Source organism: Protomyctophum bolini (genome assembly GCF_963924005.1).
Source record: "Protomyctophum bolini genome assembly, chromosome: 15".
Taxonomy (NCBI): domain Eukaryota; kingdom Metazoa; phylum Chordata; class Actinopteri; order Myctophiformes; family Myctophidae; genus Protomyctophum; species Protomyctophum bolini.
Genome location: NC_137876.1, coordinates 23511714 through 23537901, shown reverse-complemented (window position 1 = coordinate 23537901; position 26188 = coordinate 23511714). Strand labels below are relative to the sequence as shown.

Below are 26188 nucleotides of genomic sequence, written 5' to 3'. Positions count from 1 at the left end.
AGTTGGGAATCAGTATCTTATTTTCATTTAACATGTCAGGGGGGTGCACCGTTCCTGGAGATACTGCAATACCAGGTCGATGCGTGGAGTGGACGGAGCAAGCCCCTATTCCATCTCCCAGTTCCAAAAATCAATTTAATATATGGTCCCCGGGTAGGGGACGTATCAGATATTAAACTGATAAGAACAGATACTACACTTGATCTTAGCCAAAAGGCCGAGAAGCGATACCGCATTGCCACTTGAGAGAGCCAAGTGACCCTGGAACATACCACACTCGTTCATGGTTTAATTTGTTTGGCACAAAAATACAAATAACAAACTCAGCCTGAAAGCCACATCAAAACCCCTTAGTCTATATTAATGAAGTGTGCAACGTGTGCCTTAACTCTTAACGCACCAATAAACGAAATATTTAACTCTGATATGATCAACCTCCATTACTTCCTGGAACGAACTGATGACGCATTTCGCCATGCTCCAATAAGAAATTGACAAAGCGGCGTATTAAAAGAATGCATTTACAGCGATGAAAATACATTATAAGTGATATGGACTATTAACTTTATTATTAATATGTAATTAAACCATAGATCCTAAAAAATACATAGATAAGGACGAGTCTATTAACAAGCATATGCTGCATATTCATCATGAAGCGAAGGTTTCAAATCATTTAACTATGACTATTTAAAGTTCTAGTGCTCTCTAGTGGTCACTCAAAACAACTGCGAGGATCATCACAGCTTTGAGTCCCACCTTTCCTCCCACTGATGATGCGCTTGTCTATTTTCTAGCGTTCTGAAGGACCATTATTAAAGACCATATAAATTAGGCTTGAGAAAGAAGATTTTAAGTAGCCTACAGACGTACATTTAACATAGATAAACAAAACAAAACACCAAACAATCTGCAAGCCCCAGCTATTCCATGTATTTTGCATTCTGTAGAGTACTTTCATTACCTTTGGATGGTGTGCCTATATTAATTTTTTAATGTTTATACTTTCTATTAGTATTGAACTTTTTATGTCTGCAGAGTGAGTTAATGGAAATTATACCTATTATATTATTATTATACATATAATGAGTATTAGTGAGGAACCAACCAATTATATGAAGATGAGGTTGAAAATGGGTGAATTCAAGTTTTCTTTAATGATATATAATGATGTCCCCAACTGATGTCCCCAAAGTATTATTTACCCCATTTCATTTTCTTGTCATGACACACTTTACCTAATCCGCTGTTAAACAGAATGGTCGAGGCTAAACAAACAAGACTTATTGCATCACTTCTTTCTTTTCTTTTTTTTCCTTCTTCATTTCACAGGTGGGTGTGTAGTATAGGGAACAGCATGCATGCAGTCTATAAAGTGAAGTGATGACCTAGTATTTCTCAGTGTGATAGAATCCCTCTCTGTTGCTATCATGTTCCCTTGGGTGAGGTGTTACATTCTGATTGCGACCATTTTCTTGGGCTTGGGATCAAGCTGTGATTACTCTGAGTCTGCATGTGGGGCAAGTAGTCCAGGGGACATTATAATTGGAATGCTGTGTGCCTGCCATGCTAAGGTGGAGAGTGAGTACCTGCACAGTCGAATCCAGCCAGGAAGATTCAACTGCACAGAGTAAGTTTTCAAAGCGTACCGTATTTTAATTGCATTGAGCATTATGAGATGAATTCACATATTTTAGAATGAGCTGGGAATAATTATGCATTAATTAATTAATGTAATTTAAATCATTTTCTTGAACTATGGAATTTGCCGTATAGTTATTTCTGAACTTCACAATCCATATTCTACTGCAGATATACGGCATTGGCTATGAGTCTATGACATATGAGGCCCGGTATATTTCTGCATCTCAATACATTTTCAAATGTACAAAATATATACCTACAGACACATTTATTTTGACATATTTTGTGGATTATTGAAGATTATTGTAAATATAGTAATATGTAATAAGTAATGACTATATGTTTAGGTGGGTTGGATAACTTTCTTAGCTGTTCTGTGGTTCATTCAGAATTATAGTTTTAATTGAGTACTTCTTTCCTGATTCCAGGTTTGATTTGCGGTCATTTGTTCAGACCTTGGCTGTCATCCACACCATTGATACAATCAATGACTCTGGCTTTCTGCCCGGCATTCGTCTTGGTTACATCATCTGTGACACATGCGTGGATGCAAGCAAAGCCATCCAAAATACCATGCACCTCTTGGCCATCAACGGCTCCACGGCAACGCAATGCGACTTCACCGAGAGCCCAGTAGTGAAGGCCATTATTGGAGCACGCTTCTCTGAAGTGTCCATCGCTGTGGCTCGGCTCCTGGGCATCTACATGGTCCCTCAGGTGCAGAGCGTTAACAATTTGACAATGTGACTTGGATTAAAATCAGACAAGGTTGAAATGTAGTGCTGTAACACTTTTATTTGTAACTTTCTTGTCCCTTTTAGATAAGCACCACGTCATCTGCAGCCATCCTAGATGATAAATTCCGTTTCCCATCCTTCTTGCGCACCATACCTAGCGATGAACACCAGACCCTTGCTCTGGTCAAGCTCATGGCTCACTTTGACTGGAACTGGGTGGGTGTGGTGTCAGGGGATGATGCGTACGGCAGGGATGCGCTTCAGAGTTTCCTGAGAGAGGCTGACAATGCACACGTGTGCGCTGCCTTTCAGGAGGTCCTGCCTCATTACCTGGGCCACAGCGACAGAGTGCAGCGGATCCGTGAGGTGGCAGACTGCATTCAGTCTTCCAGTGCACAGGTAGTCTTACTGATCCTGAGAAGTGAGCTGGTTGAACAGCTGTTTGAAGAGATGATCAGGAAAGGGATCTCTAGGACCTGGATTGCCACCGACAGCTGGTCCATGTCACGAACTTTGGCCTCAGTGAAAGGTATCAATGCAATTGGTGACATTTTTGGATTTAGTTTCATCAAAGGCCTTAACCCGGGATTCAAGGATTTCCTCACAAATCTTGTGCCTGGCCCAGGAGCGGTGAACAGTTTCATCGAAGAGTACAAAAATGCCAGGTTTGGATGTTCTCCAGAACTAATTAATCACAAAAAGTGCCTCAAGAGCAAGTCTGCTGCCCACTGTCCTTTGTCATACTCCCTGATGTTGAAATCTGAACTTGCCTGCACGCTGCCTGACCCCCAAAATGCAAATGATGACTTTCTAACAGATGCAGTCGATTTGAGCTTGACATATTCAGAGACACTGGCCGTATGGTCAGTTGCTCATGCACTGCGATCTCTTCTCAAATGCAATCGGTTTAATTGTTCAGGAGAGGGAAACATTCTACCATGGAAAGTAAGAACAACTTAAATCAATGTTTCATGGAATGGTGTGGTGTTGTTTTTGTGTCCTTTCATGAAATACATTTTATATATCCTTTCCAGGGTTAGGATTATTGACGATGTTCATGTGTTTATGCTCTTATTTGTTTCAGCTTCTCCAGGAACTGAAGAAAATTAATTTCACTCTTGACAATAAGCAGTTTTTCTTTGATGATTCTGGCAGCTTTGTGGATGGCTATGACTTGGTATATTGGGCGAAGAGGGGAGACGGGAGACATTTTGAAGATATCGGACGGTATAATCTGATGGAAAGTGTTGTGGAGATCAGATCAGCAAGTATAAACTGGGCAACTCCAAACGGAACAGTAAGAGTAACGCTAGTAACACTGTACAACACTATTTCATGGTTTTCAATAAGTGATTTTCAACCTCTTTTATATCACGTCCCATTATTTATTCGTCATTTGAGCCACAGACCACCAGTTGATGAGATTTTGCCTCACAGACCCAAAACTAAAGAATATTTTGTCATAATTGGGTAAGGTTTTGTCCACAATTCCATGCTGTATTGACGTGGTAACATAGAGATAACAGGCAAACTTTGATCAAAATAATAATGATTGGGTGCACGGTGGCACAGTTGGTAATGCTGTCGCCTCACAGCTAAAAGGAATAAATAAATATATATATATATATATATTTTACCTCTTGTAAATTAAGTTGCCTAATGCAGGTGTTTAACAATAATTTAACTCTTGAGAGCGTACAATGAAACCAAATGGACCCGTAAGCGTCAATTTATACTCTCAAGAGTTAATTTGGTTACCAACTCTCCATCATTTAGCCGGGTTGACCACCTGGAACCCCTCCAAGGACCACTGGTGGACCAATGGTTGAAAACCACTGGTTTAATCAAACATAGGCTAAATGAAATAAGATATTAAGAAATACTTGACCCTTTTTAGGTTCCAAAGTCGAGATGCTCAGAATCTTGCCCCCCAGGGACAGCCAAGAAAATCATCATGATACACTGCTGCTATAACTGCAGCAAGTGTGAAGAAGGAACTTACACCAATGGTTCAAGTCAGTACACAATTCTGTCCTTACTACTAATACATTATTAATATAATATGTTATATTATTACCAGTGGTGGAAAGTAACTAATTACATTTACTCAAGTACTGTACTTAAGTACAATTGTGAGGTACTTTTGGTATTATTTTTGTAGAATAGCCAATTATTTTTACACCCCTTTTTTTCTCGTCGTTCTACCAAATGATTCCTCTCCACAGTCCACAGTACACACTGCTGTCATATCCTACGGACTCACCTGCCAGTGAGGAGCCCCACCCGCTTCGAATTTTATCAACTGATAATCACAAATATGTTCCATATCCCGCTTCGACGTTGCAGTATTGACATTCTTTCCACCACTGTATACTACCTCTAAAATATAAATGCAACCTTTTTTTACAGACCTTCACCACTGCCTGGTATGTCCAAATGGAACATGGTCTTTGAGAGGTTGGAGTAAATGTGAACCAAGAACAGAAGGCTATTTGAGGCTGAATGACATTGTTGCTATTGTCCTGCTTGTTGCTACTGGAGTAGGGTATCTGCTGCTTTTATCTGTCCTGATCATTTTTGTAATTAATCGCCAGACTGTTGTTTTCCAAGTTGCAGGTGGGAAGCTCTGCTATATCATGATGGCTGGGCTAGCAGTTAGCTTCAGCGCAGTGGTATTGTTCATCGGTAGGCCCAATGATCACATTTGCAGATCTCGTCAAACCATGTACAGCTTTGGCTTCACACTGACTGTTTCTTGTATCCTGGTCAAAGCTTTCCGCACGTTCCTTGCATTCCTTTTGGATGGACATCGGCAGCATATGTTGAACAAACTTTATAAACCCCCTGTCATCGTTATTTGTGGTACAGCCATCCAGGGCCTTATCTGCCTGTTATGGTTGATCATTAGGGGTCCAAAGGTCGAGATCCACATTTTGCGGCAAAGCATGACCATTCTGCTGCAGTGCAATGAAGGATCTAATTGGGGATTTGGCATTATGCTATGTTATATCGCCCTACTTGCCTTTATTTGCTTCATTCTCGCCCTGAAAGCTAGAAAGGTTCCGCAGCGCTTTAATGAAACGGGCTACATTATTTTTTGCATGCTTATTTACCTATTTGTTTGGGTGTGTTTCATCCCAATCTATGTGACAAAAAGCCAACAGCGCTCATCTGTCCAAGCATCTGCCATTGTTGTCTCCAACTTTGGTGTGCTCCTCTGCCTTTTTTTGCCCAAGTGTTACATGATGCTTTACAAGAAAAAAGATATCAGTCAGCAGGCTTACTTAAACAGAGTGCGCATGTATTCAATCAGCTCCACTAAACCCATACTGTCAGATATCTCTCTTGATTCGGTGGAGTTCTCTAAGGAGGCGGTAGCACCATGTAGAGGGAATTCAGTCAAGAGTTGTGATTCTACGGATTCAGGCATATCCACAGTAGAATCTTCTATAGCAGTTATAACATTGAGTGATATAAACGATTCAAGGTGTATTGCCATATCCTCAACTCCCCAAACTAGGCAAAGGTTCAGATCAAAATCCCATTGAGATAAAGATCCACTGTTTTATTTGTATGTGTGTATGTGTGACATTATTATTTGCCTTTATGACATACACATGTCAGCCAGATGGAATGTACAATTGAGGAGTTAAGAATGTCCCCTGTCATCCCCTGTATTATCTGACATGAAGCCCGAATATACAACAACTGTAAGGATCAACTTGAAATGAAGCATTCAATTAAAAAAAGTACAGCAAATTATCTGCATCCAACAAATAAGTGTCTCTGTTTAGTTTATTTGCATTTAAAATGCGGAATGTGGTACAGAATAACAACAACAAAGTCTGCATCAGCTTGTCATCTCAATTATTAGATGTGAACATTTCTCTCTCTGGTCTTAAGAAGTGAATTCATAATTCATAATCACTGATCCCGATATAATATGGTATTTGTTTTGATGTCAATGTGAAGCTTTGAGCTAGCTATCAAATGTATTAGACATGCTATGAGGTGATATTTTTTGTTGTGTTGTTGTGTGAATGGTGTACTGTTTGTACAGGAAAAGTACTTGCTGTCATGTACAGCAAGCTAATGGGGATCTAATAAATGAATAAAAATTAATCAAATCTGATTGGACTGCCATGTGTTTCCAGTGGAACAAACATAAACATGAAGTTGTTAAAAATGTATTATTTACCCAAAACATTTGAAAGAAGTCGAGCAATTTACAATTTAGGCATTTAGCAGATGCTCTTAATCCAGAGCAAGGACAACACAAGGTAATACATCAAATGCATATAGGAATCTTGGATCATACGTAGGGGGGATCTGTGGCTAAATACATATCATTTTATTGTATATATATGTTATTTCAGAAAACTGTTAAGGATTTAAAAGACATTTGCAGGATCGGCCTCAGGTCGTTAATGGCAGATTGTGAGATTTGTTTTAATTGTGCCTCTTCTATTTGACATTTTTTGAGTTCTTGTTCAGCCAGGTACACTTCTATTTAGCTGCCAAACCCGCTTTTAAGTTTTACGTTATATTTTATCGCTTTTTATCTCCACAATTATTGTTGCTTTTCTCCTTTCAAGTGTTGTAAACAAGATCCCTTTTTGTCTTTGGAGAGGAACAAACTTGAAGGTGCATGCCAAACATAAACTGAGTTTTATAAGTGAAAATGTTTGCAATCAGGTTACCATCATTCTCTCACAGTATTATGACCAATTAAGAAGATCATAACTGGGGGGCGCAGTTATGGTCTTAATTGGTCATATACCATAATATAGGCTACCAGTTATTTCTGGTAATATAGGCATGCGCTTTTCAGTGTGTGACACCTGTGCATAACTCAGGCTTTAATTGTCACACTTTGGTTTTCCAACTGTTGAGATTGTATACAATTTGGACATTACGTAAGGTGCGTAACAATAATTTTTGTTTGCCATGGGTTAAAGTGAGTCATACTGTGCAGCAAGCTATAAGCAGCTACCTGATGCCAGCCGTCATTACACAAATGAGCTTATGGTCTTACAAGTGGGTGCAGTTTTATATGCTTTAACCTGACATGTGTGCACTGAGTAGTGCATTGAAAGCCTCACTAATCCTTTCAGCTGCTCGTCCTTCGTGACATACAGGAGGATACAGTACAGTAACTTAAGGAACATGAAGAATACTCTCTGGATATATTTGCCGATTTATGATTGGTAGAATAGTCTTTCAAGATGGATTTATCAATATTTTGTTTTGGGTAATGGTGTTCGGAAATACAGCTTTTTCAGACACGACAGCCTGCAGAGGGGCCATCTGAATGCGACAGCTACAGAAGGTGGCTATAAGGGCCCATGCCTTTCTTTTGTATTTTTACTTCAAATTCTACTTGGCCACTTTTTGAGTAGCACTAACAGGCTTTCTTCCATTTGAAACATTTGAAATGGGCTGTTCTCCATCAAAGGGCAACAATTTTGGGACCCAGGGACCTTTCCGAAGGGGTAGGACCCTGCTGCCTGGGACCCAGGATTGTCCTGGAGAGCCTCAGTATGACGATGGAGAGGGTGGGGGCTCCGCAGTACCAGCAGAAGGGGACCTCAGGGAAAGGAAGCCAGCTGGACCGACCCACTGCGCACAGCTCCCTCTCACACCGCAAAAAAAGAGAGCTTCAGTTTCTGAGCTGGCCCCAGAGGCAGTCAACTTGGATAAACAGGGGACGCAAGGGATGGACGTCGGTAGATTGACACCTGGAAAAGAGAAACAAGGAGACAAGCAGGACGCAACAGACAAAAAGACTGCCAAGAAGCCGAAGAAGAATAACAGAGGCGTTAAACCACTGAAAAAGAAAGAGAAGGAGAAAAAAGCCACACTGTCAGAGCAGAAAGTGGATTTTCCAGAGCCTTTGGTAAAAGCACACCAAGCTGCGTATGCCTTTTTGAATCCTAGTATAAATAAATATGACATTCTACTGGGTCTTTTGGAACAGGCAACCCAAACTCAGGTTAACGTGCAGCCTATGGTGGCCTTCATGGTTCTACGATATGAGGAAATAAACCGGGCCCTTGAGGGAGTGGTGGACGAGGGGGAGAGGCTTCTGAAAGAGAACGGGGAACATCTGGCTTGGCCGAGCCCAATGAAAAACCTGTCTTCTTCCTCACTGAAGATGGATAGCGAGCCCCCGCCAGATTTGTTGCAGCAGCTCCTTCAGTATACGACTCAGAGAATGCGGAATGTGAGCCAAACTGTTGGTGGAATTGGAGACTCTGCAATGGAGGAGGCCGTTGAGTACTTTGCGTCTCTTTCTGAGCTGTTAGACGAGAAGCTCAAAGCAAAGCATGCAGTAGAGGCCAGGCTATTGCGACTGTTGACCCGAATAGAAGTAGCCTCGCTGCGCAAGCCGGGACCGGAGGATTCATCTCTCTTTAGTGAGGACAGTGGTATTGGGGCCGAGATCGAATCCCTGGCTGGCTCTGAAAGACACCATAGACGTGGGAGTGGTGAGTCTACAGGGACAAATAGGACGACTCCCAGTCCTTTGAGATGCAACACCAGGACTATGAGGCAAGGAGCATCAACGCCAAAGGTTTCAAGCAAAATGAGCCCTAGTGTTTCTCTCAACTCCATAGATTCTATATGTACTCTTATAGCTAGGGACCAAAAAGACACAGAGTCTCTGTTGGGATCAGTCTCCTTAGATGATGAGGAAGAAGACGCTGATGAGGAGGAAACGGATGGAGACACAGGAGATAGCGAAGTGTGTGTTAGGAAGCGATCAAACTCTTCACCTGCTAAACCGGACCAAAAACCTTGCCGCCTGCCGCCGAAGCGTATAGAGAACCCTCAAAACGTAGAGATGACTTTGAAGATGAAAGATGCTATCAGTGGACGGATACAGTTTGTTCCGTCACAACATGCCTGTGCCAAAGCTAAGTTAACAGAAAGCCCCAAAACGAGCAGACGTCAGTGGGCAGAGGATGAGGATCGGCCCCCAAGGAGACCCCAGACGGCAGCTCCTGTTCGGAAGGGAGCCAACAAAAAGAGCCCTGTTGCCAAAGAGCGGCGCACGCGGTCTACAGAATCACTGCGAAGCAAAGCAGAAGATCCAACACTTCTTGAATTAGAGAGAACCCAGAGAGATCTAAGTCAGAGGATAGAGAGAATGTGCAGACAGACAGGGACAAACACAGGTAACAAAGTTTCATCCAAACAAACACAGGGAAATGCGCCTATGCCTTCTGTAGCAGCCAGTCGGATACATCCTGCATTGGAGAAGAACAGCCGTCAACCTATCAAGGACAAGGCAGGCCTCATGAAGCACAGCAACGGAGAACAAGAAGCAACCAAAGATGTGGGAGAGGTTAAGAAAAAGAAAGACAAAAAGAAAACCTCTAAGAGTCCATTGGAAGCCACCCCACCTTCGAGCCCACCTTCATCACGCGCATCTTCTGGGCTGTCCAGAGGTAGAAATTCAGTCAAGAGACTGATTGATACTTTCAGTCAGGGTATAGAGGAACTAGAGAGCCCCAAAGTATTGGGGCCTCTCAAAGGTGTGCGAAGGTGTGGCATTCCTGTGCTGCCAGGTTTGGGAAACATGGAGGCCGCGCTCAGCAGTAGAATAACCAGTTGTCGAGCTGAAACCATATCAACATATAAAATGGAGGACCTGGATCTGGCTAATCTTCCACCGCCACCACTGGAAGTGTTACTGGACAACTCATTTGAGGGAGCCCGGAGTATTTCCTCTGAAACAGACGAAAGGACTACAAATACAGAGAGGTCGGCTGTTGGGAAGAAGGCCACGGTGTCACGACTGCGGGCCTCCGTTCAGTCTGTGGCAGTACTGCCAAGCAAAGGGAGCCTGCCCCAAGGTTCTAGGGTTGTTTCCACTGCCATGACAGATTACCAGGACACATCTGCTGAAGCACAGAGCCAACCTGACCTTCAGCCAGAGGTCGACTCAGACGCAGAACACGCTGCTTCCCTGTATAAACAATCCAGAAAAATCATACACTTGCGGCACTCGTCAGACTCTGCATTGGATATTTCTTCTTTGTGCTATCACGTTCCAACACCAGCTCTCAGCCCAGCAGCATCAGCAGAGGAAGAAGACTTCAGTTTCCGTCCGGCCCCTGGTTCTAACGATTCACTGTGTATGGTGACTCCCACTTCAGTAGTCGGTAGCCAACCGCCTTCTACCCCACCAACGTCTAGGGCCCGAATGCTACCATCAACACCTACTCCAAGCAGCTCACACCGAAGACTGCCCAGTCCCCATGCTTTCACAAATCAGCCCAGCTCTTCGTCCTCAATCAGCCCCCCAACCAACCGGAAACTCCCTACACCACCAGCAGTTCAGAGGATGTTACCAAGCTCACCTGTTGCGAGGCAGAGCTTTCCAAATGTAAACTCGGCATCCTCCAACTCTTCCAATGTACCCTCTCCACCGGCTTCACCTAAAGTGCATAGACGGAATAATTCAAACACAAACTATGTACACTCTTACGTCAAGGCACCGTCGCCACCTGCCTCGCCTAAAGTACAAAGACAGAATATTTCAAACGCAAACTCGGCCTCATCGTACCGTTTCAAAGCGCCATCTCCACCGGCCTCACCTAAAGTGCAAAGATGGACACGGGAGAACAGTGGTGAAGACTCATCTACTCGGCCTAAAAGTAATGCTCGCTCCGTCTTCTGCCCTGTCTCCCCATCACTCTTCAAGGCACAGCCTTGTCCACCTCAAGCATGGGCCTCCACTGGAGTCTCTGTTCTCCCACAGTCTTGGAGAAATCTGGGCAGGCTTCCGCAATTTGTCCGAGGCCCCCAGCCCTTCATCCGGCGCAGCCATTCAGATCGAAGGCCAAGTCTGACCCTGCCACTTCGACCACCCGGCAACTTTTCAGTGGCAGAGTTTTGTGGAAGTGAGCCATCTATAAATACACAAGGGTGAGTGTTTGACATGTGTCATCTTTTAAGGCGAATTTATACTTGACTCAAATGACAAAAACTAAAAACATATTTTTGATGTCTGACTTTACATTGGACAACGTAGAAATAAGCTTTAAAATTGTGCATATTTTCATTGTTTAAATGGTAAATGGTAAATTTATATAGCGCCTTTATCCAAGGCGCTTTACAGAGATTGTGCATTACATTCACCCATTCACACACACATTCATACACCGATGGCAGCGGAAACCATGCAAGGCACCAACTAGCACATCGGGAGCAATTAGGTGTTCAGTGTCTTGCTCAAGGACCCTTCGACAGTAACTCTAGGGGAGCCCGGGTTTGAACTGGCAACCTTGTTTCTATGTATATACTATATAAAAGTATAGCAAGTTGTGTGTTAGTTCGCATGACATAATGATCTTCACTGGGATAAGCTACAAATATGTTGTTCATAATGTCTTGTGGAGTTTCTGAATTATGTTGCTGAAAATGTTGTGTCACCAGGTTATTGGATTACAATGCCAGCAAAGTTCCCAGACAGTTAGGAGACATGAACACAATGTAGAGAGACAACACATTACAGAGTAATTGGAGTACATTTGATTTGAGCGTGTGAAGAGACATTTGATCTATTATGAGGTAAAAAGCATCAACACTTTTTTTTGTTAAAGCTACGTTGTTGCACAATGCTTGTTCACTGAAGAATACATTATCCCTTACAAACCTATATGTTTAAATGTAGCCTATGTTTTATTGCATTTACTGTGTATGATGTTGTGCATTTGGAAAGAAACTGTATGATGCAGTCCCTTTAAAATAGCAATGGGAACCAGAATTATTTGTGTCTTGTAACTTTTTGTAAGGCCTTTATACTGTACAGCTGCACTTGCAGCTGTATTTAATGGCCAGAATAAAATATTGACCGACTGCGCTGTACATTGAAGTTCATGTATCTGTAGAGCATATTGCGCTCTTCTTCTAAGTACAGGGTAGTTCATGAACTGGCTAATCTGTGACTCACCTTGCCCAGTTCTAAGTGGCACGCACCCTGCACCTGACCCATTTCATGACCACCATCCTCTCCGTCATTTTCACAGGCTTGAGGATGAGCCAGCAAGGGGGGTGGAGCTGTGGAGCATCCAATCAGGTCTCGGAGCTAAAGCACGTTCAGCTTCGCATCCAGACCTGTGTGTTGTGGGTCAGGCCTTACACCTTGAATGAAGGAGCCAATGAAGAACCAAGGAGGATTACGGATTAGCAGCAGGCCTCTCCGGGGATTTAAACTGTTGTTTTTCATTTAGCAGAAGAGAGGAAGTGCTAACTCTGGCTTCTGTGCTGGCGGTACCAAACACCCTGGGGTTTCTCTTACTGTTCACATGTAGTACATAGCAGAATCATGATATGCATATCTGCAGAAAACATAACATTCCAATAAAATATACGGTATATAGTATACACTATACACAGTACAGTATACACACTGCATATAGGCCTACTGTGCATGTACTGAGTATACAGTGTTGTGCATGCATCATGTCTACATTTCCTGCATGTTTAATGTTTACGATGTCTTACACACACCTTATTTGGTTCCACAAAGAGATCAGAATTTAATTGAATCAATCATGCATCAAACAGGACTGGGTTCAATGAACTTGAAATCATTCTGTTCAAGAACTGGATTTTCTTCAGAATTCAAATGTCATTCTTTTGACAATACGCTTCAGTATTCTTCCTCTGTCGTTATCAAAGTTGTTAATGTTTCCCAGGCAATGAAAGTGTTGGCTTTGGATTAGAGTTGGAAGGAGTCTTTGGTTACGAGGAAGGTCAGAACAGTAATTATGAAGGTCAATGAAGGTTGTGTGTAAGCAAAAACAATAATGTGTTTACACTTGCCTAATGAGATGTCAAATCTCTGGATTTATATAATGTGTATTTGTTAATATTTGTGAAAAGCATTCTTTGAATTCTCAGTGTTTGTTGATGGATTTTATTTATTTTTTACCTTTTGCTTTAAATAAAAATGAGCACATTTTGGCATCCTTGATTTGCTGTGATACCTGTTACTGCTTATAGGTTAAACAGTTAATTAATTCAGTTTAATATTATCTTATCAATCATGGCATCTTATTACTGTCAATTTGTCATAATGTGTATAAAGACCCTTTGGGTAGAATGAAAGGAATGTTGGTTATAGCCAGTTTATACTTAAAAACAACCTGTGCAGGTACAATTTGATATAATTTTATTTTGAAAATGATGAAAAAAAACAAATATATTTAGCAATTTCACCAGCAATTTTATATGGTTTAGTCCAGGGATTTTCAACTGATTTTGAACCAGGGACCACCACCCTGACTGAGAATCAACCTAGGGACCACTGTTGTGTTCCCCTTAACAGCCATTATGTATTATTATATTGGTTATATTGGCACATTTCCTAATAATGGTGACTCAACCAGTCAATCCTGTACAGTGTGTGGGGCGTACACTTTCCCGTACAAGTCAACTGAGGAAGTTCTTGACTTTCCAGTAAATGACAACATTGACGTGTCAGTTACAGTCACCTATTTGTGCAAATAAAGGCACTTGTCACAGCATCGGAGCCCACAGTGTGCGAGCGTCTCCGAGCGTATACTAGGCTTACTCGCCGCTCGGCACCTGCCCAAGTTTGGGTTGGATGTGCATGTTTTTGTACTTTTTTCGTGTAACATTGACATTGTCATCATACGTCACCAGGTCATTTAGTGCACTCTGTTTCGCAACTTTGCATGGTCAGGGACCACCAGTGGTCCACGGACCACCTGTTGAAAACCTCTGGTTTAGTCGACGCAATCATATTGTCTTGCCTGACTGTGGTTAGTGAGTGGTACTCCAGTACTGTATGTGTCCCAGGCCCCTGGGCTCCAAGAGTCCTTCAAATAAGCCATTGTTTAGTTTTCATTGATTAACCCATTCTGGACGGGAACCCTTAGCTATTTTTTTAAAACCTGTGAAAATGTGGCACAAATCTTCGAATATATATGCTTTCAGAGCGAACGTTTTTAACTCAATTATTTGCTTCTGGGGATCCCTGCAACAACATATTTTCAGATGTGGTTAGGCGTCCGATTACATATAATATTTGGCGTCCTTGGAATTAAATAGTTTGAGAACGACTGACTACAAACATAGGTTTTTTCAGAAATTCTAAGTCCAGCCGTCTGCTGTCCAGCCTCTCCCACCCCTCACTGGGGAAAATTCTGGGAGGAAAACAGAAACGGGGTGAGTTGTCTTGTTACCATTCCAAGCAGCTGCTCTGCTCTGCTTACAATGGTCACAGGGTGTTTCTTACTAAATTGGCTTATAGGACCTGCATGTGAAGAGTTGGCACGTAGCCTACTGTACTGCAAGAGATATGAACTGTACAGTATGTGTACCAGAAATGCTGGTTATGTTTCCATTTCCTTGTTCTGTGCTTGCACGCAACAAATCTTTGCCATTGAAATGTTATAGGCCCCTTAAATCCAATGTATTGTATTATTCCAAAGAATATAGATGTTATATCTCGGAAATATCATATATGTTATCAAGCAAACAGTTAATATGTGCGTGTGTTTGTGTGTGTGTTAGGTTGCACACAGGTGGTGAAAAACAACCATGCTGTTTCCGTGCTCAGACGCACCCACACACCCACCCACACAGTCACTTAAGGAAGTGGTTGCACCACTTACAAAGAAAAATAAGATAATATGTGTGTATGGCAGCCTTCAAGGAGACACCTGCCATATCACTCCCAGGCAGAGAGCCAAAGGAGGACAGTGCTGTCTGTGTGCTGGAGAAGGGGACTAAAGGGCCTCAGAGGGCACATCAGTGCTGTGCTAAACGAAATTATACTACCTACCTCATACAACCTCTGCTTCTTCAATCAATTTAATTACTCTGCTAATTAATACAGATATATAATCCTACAGGGAGATTTGACTACAGATCAATCTGGCCAAGCACGAAGTGTCAGCCAACTGAGAGAACAAATTATTGGTATAGGCACAGTACAAGTGTGTTTATTTGCAAATCGATAAATGAACACTGAGGATTTTACTGCGTACGTGTTTAAAGCTATAATTTCTATATTGATCGAGAAAGTTGAATCGTGACATGAAAAGGGTAATGACGGTTTTATGCTGTTACAGCACAAACGGCTCTGAGCCACTCTGCTACACTAGCATGATGACATTGTTCACAATCCATTTGCACAACTGTTCTAACAGTTCTACTGTATGATTGCTTCATTGTTTTGGAACAGAGACTGGTTTCAGGGAGGATTATGGATAAAGTAATATTGTGTAATATGTCGCACCTGACTAGCATGCAGCAGATACTATGGAGCATAGGAGTAAACCGTATAAAACAGGTTATTTTCCTATACAGATTAGGCCTACACTCATCACAGATGTGTTAAAACTGTGTTGTCAACTTACATTGTTAATTCATACAATAACTATTATTAAGTGTCTGCTGGTATGACATGCTTGCCATATGGTTACAGCTTTTACTACACAGTAGTAGCACAGTACAGAGTTGGCCGGACTTGTGCTGCTGAGACTACTTGTCCTTTAGGTGACCCAAAACCTGTCTGGTCTTATGTGCTAGGAGACTCTAATCCATTTTCTTGGAAGACAATAGGTTAGGGGAGGGTACCAACAAACTCACTCCATCACACGTCACACCAGAAGCCAGAAATTGTGAAAAGGTTGGACTTGGGCCTAGAAGCAACCCCAGCCTGTAAAACATGTTTATAAAAAAGAAAAGAAAAAAAAGAAAAATACTGCATGTGTGAATAGTAGTGAATGAGAATTTGACTGATTGAATACTTCATTAGCAGTTTGAAAAATAAAAATAAAAAGCAGAGGAAAGTACAGTTTACAAGTACATGGTCTGCTCAGAGCATTTTAAACGCAAGAAAGCCGATGGCTCTGCAAGTCGGTTTCCATCTTAGGTCCTTTTGTACTCATTTAATTGAAACATTTAATGAGTAATGACAAAAACATTGTATAAATGGTTAGAAGTCAAAAAGAAAAATATGTGCAACAAGAATACAAATGAATGATGAATTGATATAGACTACTTTGAAAAGCCTCTGAATGGAAAATGAAAGCATGCACCTCGATGAAAGCACCAAAATGATTTAGGTTTGACAAAACTGACGATGTACAGTAACAGCTGGTTTATTATTACTACTACTACTACTACTGCTACTACTACTACTACTACAGTACTATAGGATGCTACTACTACTACTACTAATAATAATAATAATAATAATAATAATAATGGTTGACTCAGTATCAATATCCCCCACCTTTCGCACTGATCAATAAACTACAGGAAGTTACATTACATCCAGTATCTGGAATGTAATCTGACATGCGATGTTGACTGTTGTCCACTAGAGAGCAAACTTGGTCCACATACATTTTTTCTCCCAGCTCCCTTGAAATAAAAACGTCTCGGTTTCCGAGGCTACCTCTCCTATGTTTCCCAAGATAGAGAACAAACACAAACAGGTAGGCTAGTGTTTGTTGTTGTCAATAATATAATCTTTTGTAAGAAAACGTTTAATTAAAAACTAAAACGTCTCGACTCACACAGTGTTTTAACAGGTAGGCCAATACAAATTGCTTCGGAAATTCAAATGGCAAACTTGCATAGGCCTAGCGCTCTTCTATGGAGTCAGAACAGTCTCGAAAGATTCACAGTAAATAACACAGATTTGTAACTCACAAGTTCAGATTTGCAACTCACGTGAGTGAATTTGTGAGTTGTGACTCCATACTCTTCTATGGGCAGCCGCAAAACATCTGAAAATGTACAGCCTGGTAGCCTACTGTATGTATGTATTGTGGGCCTACTTCTCTCTACTATCTCTCTCTCTCTCTCTCACACACACACACACACACACACACACACACACACACACACACACACACAGATTGTTGCTCCCTAGCAGCTGGATAAATCGCCTGTGCTAATTATGCACAGCTGGTTTCTGTCTAAAAGAGTTTTGCCCCCTGCGTGCACGGTGCACAGCACATCCAGTGATATTCGCATAGAAGATCATCTTAGTAGCTGTTTGTCTTCCACATTTGTTGTTTTCACGCTGTGAGGAAGTGCCAGCCAGGGAATTGATCATTGCCTCACATTTCTAAAATAAAATGTTTCTGAAAAGCGGCATATTGTAACGCGGGAGCCGGGAACAACTGCCATTCTATGCCCTGCTACAACATTGCCCACAGCCTATGATGTGTGTCTTTACTAGACGTAATCTAGCTGTTGCTATTGGCTCTCACTCAGCCTCAGAGAGTTCTGGGTATTCTGTTCAGCCCGCCTGGTTTAAGTCAGTTATGTTCCGGTGTTCAATGAGTATGTAGACGTACCGAGGAATCCTCCGTCTAGTCTATGGTCTCCACCCGACCACCACGAACAGACTCACCCACCAAAGAGACGTACTAGTGTGAGTTTACGTGTACTGCTGCTGTATTATTGCCGACCTATGAAGTCCTGTTGTTATTGTGCCAACCTGTTGGAAGTACCGGTACACTGTATGTCTGCCGTTCTGCCAGTAGCCTAAACAGCATGCTACTGAAAACCCTTGTTGTGGCATCATTCCTCGCCTCCAAACCACAGAAAGTTAGTCCACAACAATATTAATAACCTATGGCAGCCATTTTCACAGCAGACTTTGACAGGTAAACAGCTGAAGGAATGCTATGTAGGTAGGTATAGGCACTGGCAGTGGTGTAAAGTAGGCCTACATTTACTCAAGTATTAAGCTGAGTAGAACTAACATTGAGGTATTGTTAGATATTTCTTTGTAAAATTATTACAAAACATAGCCTACAATAATCACTTCAACTATAGGCTATTACATTTCGGCCATTTGAAAATAGACAATATCACAATGCTTTGCGATGGGACATTCTACATAATGAAGGCCTATACTTTCTTGGCTACTTTTGGTACTTTAAGTGCATTTGATTTTGATACCAATACATTTGTAATTTTACTCAAGTAAATTTCTAATGCCAGATTTTTCTACATTACAGTATTTATACTTGTACTTCTTGGACACCACTGCCCATAGGTTTCACAGGAGCTGTCTGCTGTCCCTTAACTCAACTGGTGGTCAGAGCTGGATATCCCTGCGACGGCATGATGGGCTCAGGCCCGAGGCCCAATACCTCAGGCAGTCTCAGCTCCCAGGGGCCCGTGAACTGGACAGGATCCAACCCTGCTGGCGCTCCATGGCATAGGTGACATACTCTATATTGTACAGTCATTATAATTGGGGGTAGGCTACCATAGCAATTTACTCAAATGAATGATGCATCGTCCTTGTTACCCACGAATGAGCAGTTATTTTTAGCATTAGCCTCAGGACACGTAGCAAGTATGTACTGATATAGCAGGGAATCAGTGATGACCACGTCACTGACATGATTGAAGTCTTGTAGGCTATAGCTTATAAGTTATTAGCTCAAATGAGAATGCATGCATGCCAGTCAGTTAAAAATATATCTGTGCTTATAGAACAATGTTTCCCCATCTGAATTCCCCTGCTTTTGGGAGTCTCCAGTGCCAGGTCTTACCGGAATAGAATCTCCATCTGCACACAGATATTCTGTTCTGTCAAGCTGTCTGCACAGCAGTGGCTCTCAACCTGTGGGTCTGGCCAAATTATTTTGGGGAGGGCCGGGGTCCCCAGATGATTAGCTTAATGTGCAACATTGTTTTCTCGCTCAACAAGCCAACATACACTATAAGTGTACATGCACATTTCTAAAGTTGCAATAGGACTTGGAAGACCTTTTTTTGAGCGGCCACTGCCAGGATTTCTAACTAGTAATAATTTTAGTAATGTCCTCTAAATTGAATTGGTGCATTTCGGGGCACATTTCTGGGTGCCGAAAAAGGCCCATGTAATGTATGGCACCGTGACGGGTGTGCCACAGGGACACCCGTTGTCTCTCTCCCCAGAACGGGTCATATCCCCTTTCAGGACTAGTCATTATAATTTACAGAAGACATTGGAGGCTTGTTATTCAATTCCATTAGTACTCCAAGCTTAACTATACTATACAGCAGAAGAGAATCAGCTCACTAAGATCCACAGAAACAGGAGATAGGCCCCTGACTTATAGGCCTTTCTCTAGAACTGTTGGTTCCCAAAGCTACTTACTTACACAGACTGCTTAGTGGATCAACTGGGAACAATTGTGTAGTATAAGGTGCATCAAATAATCTGTGAGTGTACACAGTGGACTTGCCAAAAGGTTAAGGACAGCACAAAAAGTACATCATAACTGCCCTAAACAAACACTAGACCATAGACTTGACTGGCAAAAAATGACATTATAACGGCCGTAAACAAACATTAAAGTCTATAGACTTCGCTGGCCAAAAATTACATTATAAGGATAACTGCCCTAAACAAATTAAGTCCATATAGTCTTGGCTGGCCTATGACATAATTTTGGAAAGCCATGCATTGGAGGGGCTAGCGCCTCAACTAGATTAAAATGTTAATGTGCACCACTCAGTTCACCCATTTTTGTCTGAAAGTGTCTGAAAAATGTTCAACGTGGAAACGAATCGCAAAGTTATTGCGATTATCTCAAATAATTGCATGTAATAATTGTGACAGGCCTGCGATCTGGTGACACAGACAGTGCTGCAGGACTCACAGGCTGGAGGAGGAGATATCCATGGGTGCCACTGCCATCAGGATTCGACTGTTCAGCTTCAGCCATCAAATTACTCACCGCTGGACAGAAGTAGAAGACATCGTCAGATTCGATGGGCAACCACGAGCAAGCAAAGCAAATACCGGACCGGTAAGTACGCTGAGCATATTATACTATTATACATACTTATCTTGCCCCACCCCTTACCCCTAAACTTATTTGCCATTTTTTTACTATTTTGAAAAACCTTCTAAAATACCTTAGTTCAAATAGCGTGTCGATGTAGATCGGCTAGTTGGACTATTTTAAAATTATTTTAAAAATTGTAAAGGCAAATAAGTTTAGGGATAAGGGGTAAAGGGTGGTGTAAGATAGGGCCCAATTATGTTGTAGCCTTGTACTGTAGGTGCGTTTCTGGGGCTCCAGGCATAAGGGGGCCATTCTTTGCAAGGTAGCTAGCAAATGCTTGCATGCGAAATGTGCTGTATGTTTTCATACGACGTGCACATTTACTTTGGAGTGGATCAATCCCACTGAGGGACTGGGTGGTCAATTGAAAAATAAACCTCATTCTTCATTTGAGCCAACTGCTGGTTTTAATGCATAACATTTATACCGTTTGAGAGGTGAAGTCAATAACTTCATTTAAGCTATATTGTCAAAACACGCACGCACGCACGCACAGCAATTAGGCTATGACTCATTATATAACAAGTGAATCCATACCCGATGCAAATATATTCAATCATAAAATATTGCCCACCATCCATACATGAACCTGCCTTTTCTATCTTCATTATGAGCCCATTAATTGTCTCCACCAGCCAAAGGCATGGTGAGAGTATGTTTTGCACTCCGTCCGTGTGTCCGTCCGTCTGTGTACAGCTAATCTCCGGCACTGTTGGCCCGGTCAATGCCAAACTGCACACACTCCTTGGATGCCAACAAACCCCATTTTTTTCTACAATGTCCTGTTATAGTGCCACCATGAGGCCGATTTTTGCAAAACACATTTATTTATATTACTCGTACAGATTTTATCCATACATCACGCAAATCGGAATACACTACCTCTACAGTCATGTGATCAATACAGACCTGTCCGCTTTCCCATATCCCATCAAAGTTTGCAGGATTGGTTAGGTCCATTTTGAACAAAATGCCTGGCTTAAATCTTGGACACGGCGTGTGATTTCCGTGAAATTATGCATACACACATTCCCCCACTACTACACATTATAAATACACTGTTATGTGTTATGCATTTTTATTGCACAGTTATACAACCACCAGGCGACAGATTATTGATAACAAAAAACATGTTTATATTACTCCTACACAATTTGTCGCTATTATCCTGGTTTCACATCATTTGCCCAATGCCTCATTAGAAAGCAAATACTGTTACTCTACTGGACTGTGTGTGTGTGTGTGTGTGTGTGTGTGTGTGTTATATTCCCTACACAGGCACTCGCCTCTCTAGTTGGCCTATATCTCACAAACTCTCTTGTCCATTGGGGTGAGGTAAAACATGTCTCTTATCAGGCCCTGTGTTTACACAGGTCTAGTGTAGACATGGTGGCAACCAGATAATATCACTATGATAGCCATGTGTGCAGTTCAAATGGCCCTAACCTGGAAATGAGCTCCAAATGGACTGCTCTCAATGTACCGGTATCGGGTACTGTCGACCATAATCCATCTCGCCCTCGGTGCGGCGGTTCTTGTATTCTTAATTTTGTTTTACTGAGAATAAGGTTGGAAATAAATGTAGGTTTAGGCATAGTTTTACGTTTAGGAATAGGGTTAGGTTTAAGCATAGTTTTACTGAGGTTAAGGTTAGGAAAAGGTTAGATTGAACCGTTTAAGCATAAATTACTTGGGCTACTTTAGGAATACCAGGCTGAGCAGTTCCGCTGGCTGTACACCTGGGGCAAGTTGGTAAATGGGCGACTCGTTTGGTATTCAATGTACCAGCTGGGGATAGGCACAGTAGTGGTTAGCAGGAAATGCTGCCCCAGTCCTCTTCAAATTGGTTTATTGATTGAGAGATTGATAATTTTTTGATTGGTGCAGCATGGTCCCAAAGGTTAGAGGATCAACAAGCATTCTTGTGGCCGAAAGGTTTCTGGTGCGATCCACCTGAACAATCTAAGGAAAAGTCGGGGTAGAGAAGTGGATCTTTTAAATATATTTCTTTTAGGTAGCCTATTTTAGATGTTTTTTTTTATTGATGTCTCTATGACAGCTGCTGTAACCTTAATTACCCCCCAGGGATGTACAGTCCTTCTCTGCCAAGGACAACATTGGACGACTTTAATTAATGATCACAGACCGCCAAAGACGACATTGGACGGGCTTTTATACTGATTTTTTTGTCGGTCTCGCTTCTTAAAAGAGCTGTGCGGGCTGAAAACCGGGGAAGTCTGAGCCAATAGTGCCATCTAGTGGCGAAGGGAAGGAGTTAGATAAAGTGCCTGCCTACCAACCTACCGGTATACTAGCCTTGGAAACCCAGACGTTGTATTACCGGTATACTTTTATTTACGTTTTACTTCTACTTACTTACATCTCAGAGGCAAATATGGTACTTTTACTCCAATGCAATTATTTGAAAAGTTTAGTTACTTTGTAGATTTGGATTATTATGGCAAACCACTTCAGCCCTTATACATTTCAGCCAATTAGCCAATAGCTCACAAATTATGCGATGCAACACATTGTGAGTTAGTAGATCTGGTATTTTCAAAAGATGTTTATACATTTTATAACTTGAAATGGGAAATTCAGCACAATGAGTGTGTTTATTTGTGGTAATTGAAGTACCTTTTGAAGCCAATACTTTAGTACTTTTACTAAATGTTGAATTCTGGACTTTTTCCACCACTACCAACCACTCACCATTGAAGTGCCCATGCATGAGCAAGGCACGCACTGAACCCTATAGTCTCTCAAGAGTCAAGACAGACCATTGACTCATTTTGTTTTGCCGATGGGTACCCATATTGCTGAACTCCCAAATGATCCAGTGGAGCTTCTCAGTGGCCAACAGTATAGGGCTGTGAATGCACTGGATACCTTCCAGGTGTGAATAAAGGCCTATCCACACTTCAGTTTTAGGTGATAAGGTGACCACCACAGTGGTTGGGGAATCTATTATACAACCCAGCACTTCTCTCTGTTGTACTAAACCTCCGCGTTCACCCTGGCTAGTTCCGTATGGAGGAGTGCCCTCCTAAGGGCCTATTCAAACTCCAGTGAGGTGATGAGGTGACCACACAAATGGGTGGTTAGTAAAAACAGAGAGATGTTTGGGTAGTGAGCAGTGAGTTGCTTACCACCGTGGCGTAACATCATGTTGTAGTTTTTGGTGGTCACCTTATCACCTAAAAGTATGAATAGGCCTTAAACCACCGTTTAGGTGATGGACTATGAGTGCCTGTATCAAAGCCACTGTTTAGTTAGGAGAGCTTATCACCTAAAACTGGAGTATGAATAGGCCTTAACTGTATCTGCATGAGTCATGTAAAGCAGACTTGCCCTGGATAATGATGGTAAAAAAGGTGGATGCATGGCTTGATTTGTTATTTGAAAAACAATTATTTTGCACTTACTGATGCTCCTATGTGAATAGCATGAATACAGCATCATGTGCTTGCTCCAGTAGCTTCAGAAGAATAACCTTGTAGTGCATGCTCTTCTAAGGCTCTGCCGCAACGAAGTAATACAATGTCATAAAAAGTCAAACACTAGATCAGACACAATCAAAATGTCTGGGCATTTATAGACTGTTAGACTGTTGTTGCAGACAGGCTTTTAAATATTAAAATGTAGCTATAAATTCAACTTCACAATAAAATATTCACCGTATTGTCTGCTGCTGTACATACAACAGTAATTCCTTTGCATTTGATTATACTTTTTGATTTTATTACAACACAATGAATCCTTTTCTACATTTTAGTTTAAGCTGTGATTCAGAAAACACAGATACTTTTGGATCAGGTGTATGTAACAGACATTTATTTGTCAAAATATTCACTCCAGTAAAACTCCCAGTAATTACTCCCAGGTAATGTTAACATTTTAATTAATTTTTTTAAACGGACTGTTGGAGTAGATTCACCGTATAACAGGGTGATGCCACATGATTTAATGGGAAGCCTTAAGCCAGATTTCTTCTAAGCATCATATGTAACACAATGTCACACATAATGTCACACATAATGTCACTCTAAGTCGATACTCTGTGCGTGCTGGCTTCCATTAAACACGTATTTGAAGTGAAGGTCAATGCTGTGCTCTTGATAAATATACTTCCAAACAGTTGCTCATGCAGCACAACATCAAGTACTCACACAAAGGCATCCATCGGCCTGTGTCAAGACGGGGATAATGGCTTACCTTCTAGTCTTCACATCTCAATGCCACAGTTCCATTTATCACTTTCAATCTGGCATTTTTGGGAAAAATCTATCTATATGTATTCAAAATTAACAAAAATAGCAGATTTGCAAGCTTGATTGGCTTTTGTTTTTGCATCGTACAACAAAGCTGTTAACTTACAGGAGATGAAGTTACTGCCAAGGTATTGCATTGGCATTTCAATCTCTTAAACCCTCTAATATCATTGCCATGGCTTGTTCCTTAAATCAATACAAAGTACAGCGTAGTTGTTGAGGGTGATCAATGTAGCCATTACTGTTTCCACAAACGTAAAGCTGTCCTCACATCATAAGGGGGGGAGGGATGATGAAATGATATTGTAAATGTCCATCTTTAATGCAACCACTTTTAGTGTTGACATGACAGCACAACAAGGGATGTATTAAAAGGTCATTACAAATGCGTAACTCGAGAACCGTTAGTCCTACCGACTTCAAATTCGACACACGCGTTCCACCCCCCACAGGTCCCACCTCCCAGTGCCTGGTGTCGAGTCGGTCGGACCCACGGTTGTCCAGAACCGCCACAAAAAAGGCCTCTGGGTGGGCATGCATTTCCAACTTGCATCGTTCCAAGTAGGCCAGTGCCAAACGGGCACCGCTGTAGAGGCTCCAAATGGCACCACTCTAGTATCTATAAATGCACCAAGTCTCTGTGTGTACGTACGCGTGTACGTCTGTAATCCACGTATCTCGAGAACAGTTTGCCCCACCGACTTCAAAAAGAACGCCTGAGGGCGAGAAGCGCCTCGCCCTAAAGTGCGAGGTCACGTGCACTGGCCATATATGGAGCGTGTCTTGAGTGTACCGGGTTTGATCAACATGGAATGTCATATCAGGTCTGCTCTGTATGGAGATCTAAGGTTGGCAGCGTGTCTTGAGTGTACAGGGTTTGATGAGGGCCCAGGTAGTATAGGGCCGGGACTTAATTTTCGGGCCTGTTGAGAACTTCGCCAGCTGCCGGGCACGGCTGCACAAATAACTTTAATTGGGGCAGCCCGTCTAGAGTTTAAATGGGCAGGTATCGGTCAAAAGGGATACATCGAAGAGGAAGGATGGATGGGGAAGGATCAACATATGGAATGTCAGAACAGGTTCTGACATATATCCATATACTAATATTGATGACATCAGGGATCTCCATAGATGGGCTTAATTGCGACAGCACGTCGCATTTACTATGATCCCTGATTTACTATCATCCCTGATGATGTCATAGTGATGTCACGGGACCTGAGCATGCACCATATATGGGGGCTTTCTCCATGTATGGGAATTTTTTGTGATAAACTGACAGACAAAAAACGGATGGTAACCGTGAGGTTTCCAGTTCGATCCTGGGCTCCACCAGAGTTAGTGTCGAAGTGTCCTTGAGCAAGACTCTGAACCTTTTTTGCTCCCCATGTGCAGGTTGGTGCCTTGCATGGTTTCCTCCGCCATCGGTGTGTGAATGGGTGAATGTAATGTACAATCTGTAAAGCGCATAAATGGACCATTTACCATTTGGTTTTTTTTAACAGATAGTTAAGACACTAATGAAAATAGCTTTCATGACTCCATCCATGACTGAAAGTTTATTTACACTGAAGGGTCCTTGCGAGTTTGTATATTTGAAGCCTTTATATACTGTACATTATCTCCGACGTTTGCTGTGGCATTAATCTGCATCTTTTTGTGTTGAGATAACCGTGTCAGTGGC

The 26188-nt window shown here is 41.9% G+C and overlaps 3 protein-coding genes across 3 annotated transcripts; all 3 read left to right on the top strand.

The window, feature by feature from the left end:
* Positions 1–1527: 1527 nt before the first annotated feature.
* On the top strand, positions 1528–3481 carry LOC308329783 (G-protein coupled receptor family C group 6 member A-like; the record flags this gene model as incomplete). The annotated part of the gene is made up of 4 exons (XM_080784281.1): positions 1528–1630; positions 2073–2361; positions 2466–3286; positions 3466–3481. The coding sequence occupies exons 1-4, from the start codon at positions 1551–1553 to the stop codon at positions 3479–3481; spliced, it is 1206 nt and encodes a 401-aa protein (XP_080640407.1). The 5' UTR covers positions 1528–1550.
* Positions 3482–4912: 1431 nt separating this feature from the next.
* On the top strand, positions 4913–6485 carry LOC308329782 (G-protein coupled receptor family C group 6 member A-like; the record flags this gene model as incomplete). The annotated part of the gene is made up of 2 exons (XM_080784280.1): positions 4913–5588; positions 6442–6485. The coding sequence occupies exons 1-2, from the start codon at positions 5018–5020 to the stop codon at positions 6483–6485; spliced, it is 615 nt and encodes a 204-aa protein (XP_080640406.1). The 5' UTR covers positions 4913–5017.
* Positions 6486–7815: 1330 nt separating this feature from the next.
* Positions 7816–11319, top strand: pcare1 (photoreceptor cilium actin regulator 1; the record flags this gene model as incomplete). The annotated part of the gene is made up of 2 exons (XM_080784279.1): positions 7816–10761; positions 10921–11319. 2 exons carry the CDS (start codon positions 7816–7818, stop codon positions 11317–11319), a joined length of 3345 nt encoding a protein of 1114 aa, XP_080640405.1.
* Between the last annotated feature and the right edge of the window lie 14869 nt (positions 11320–26188).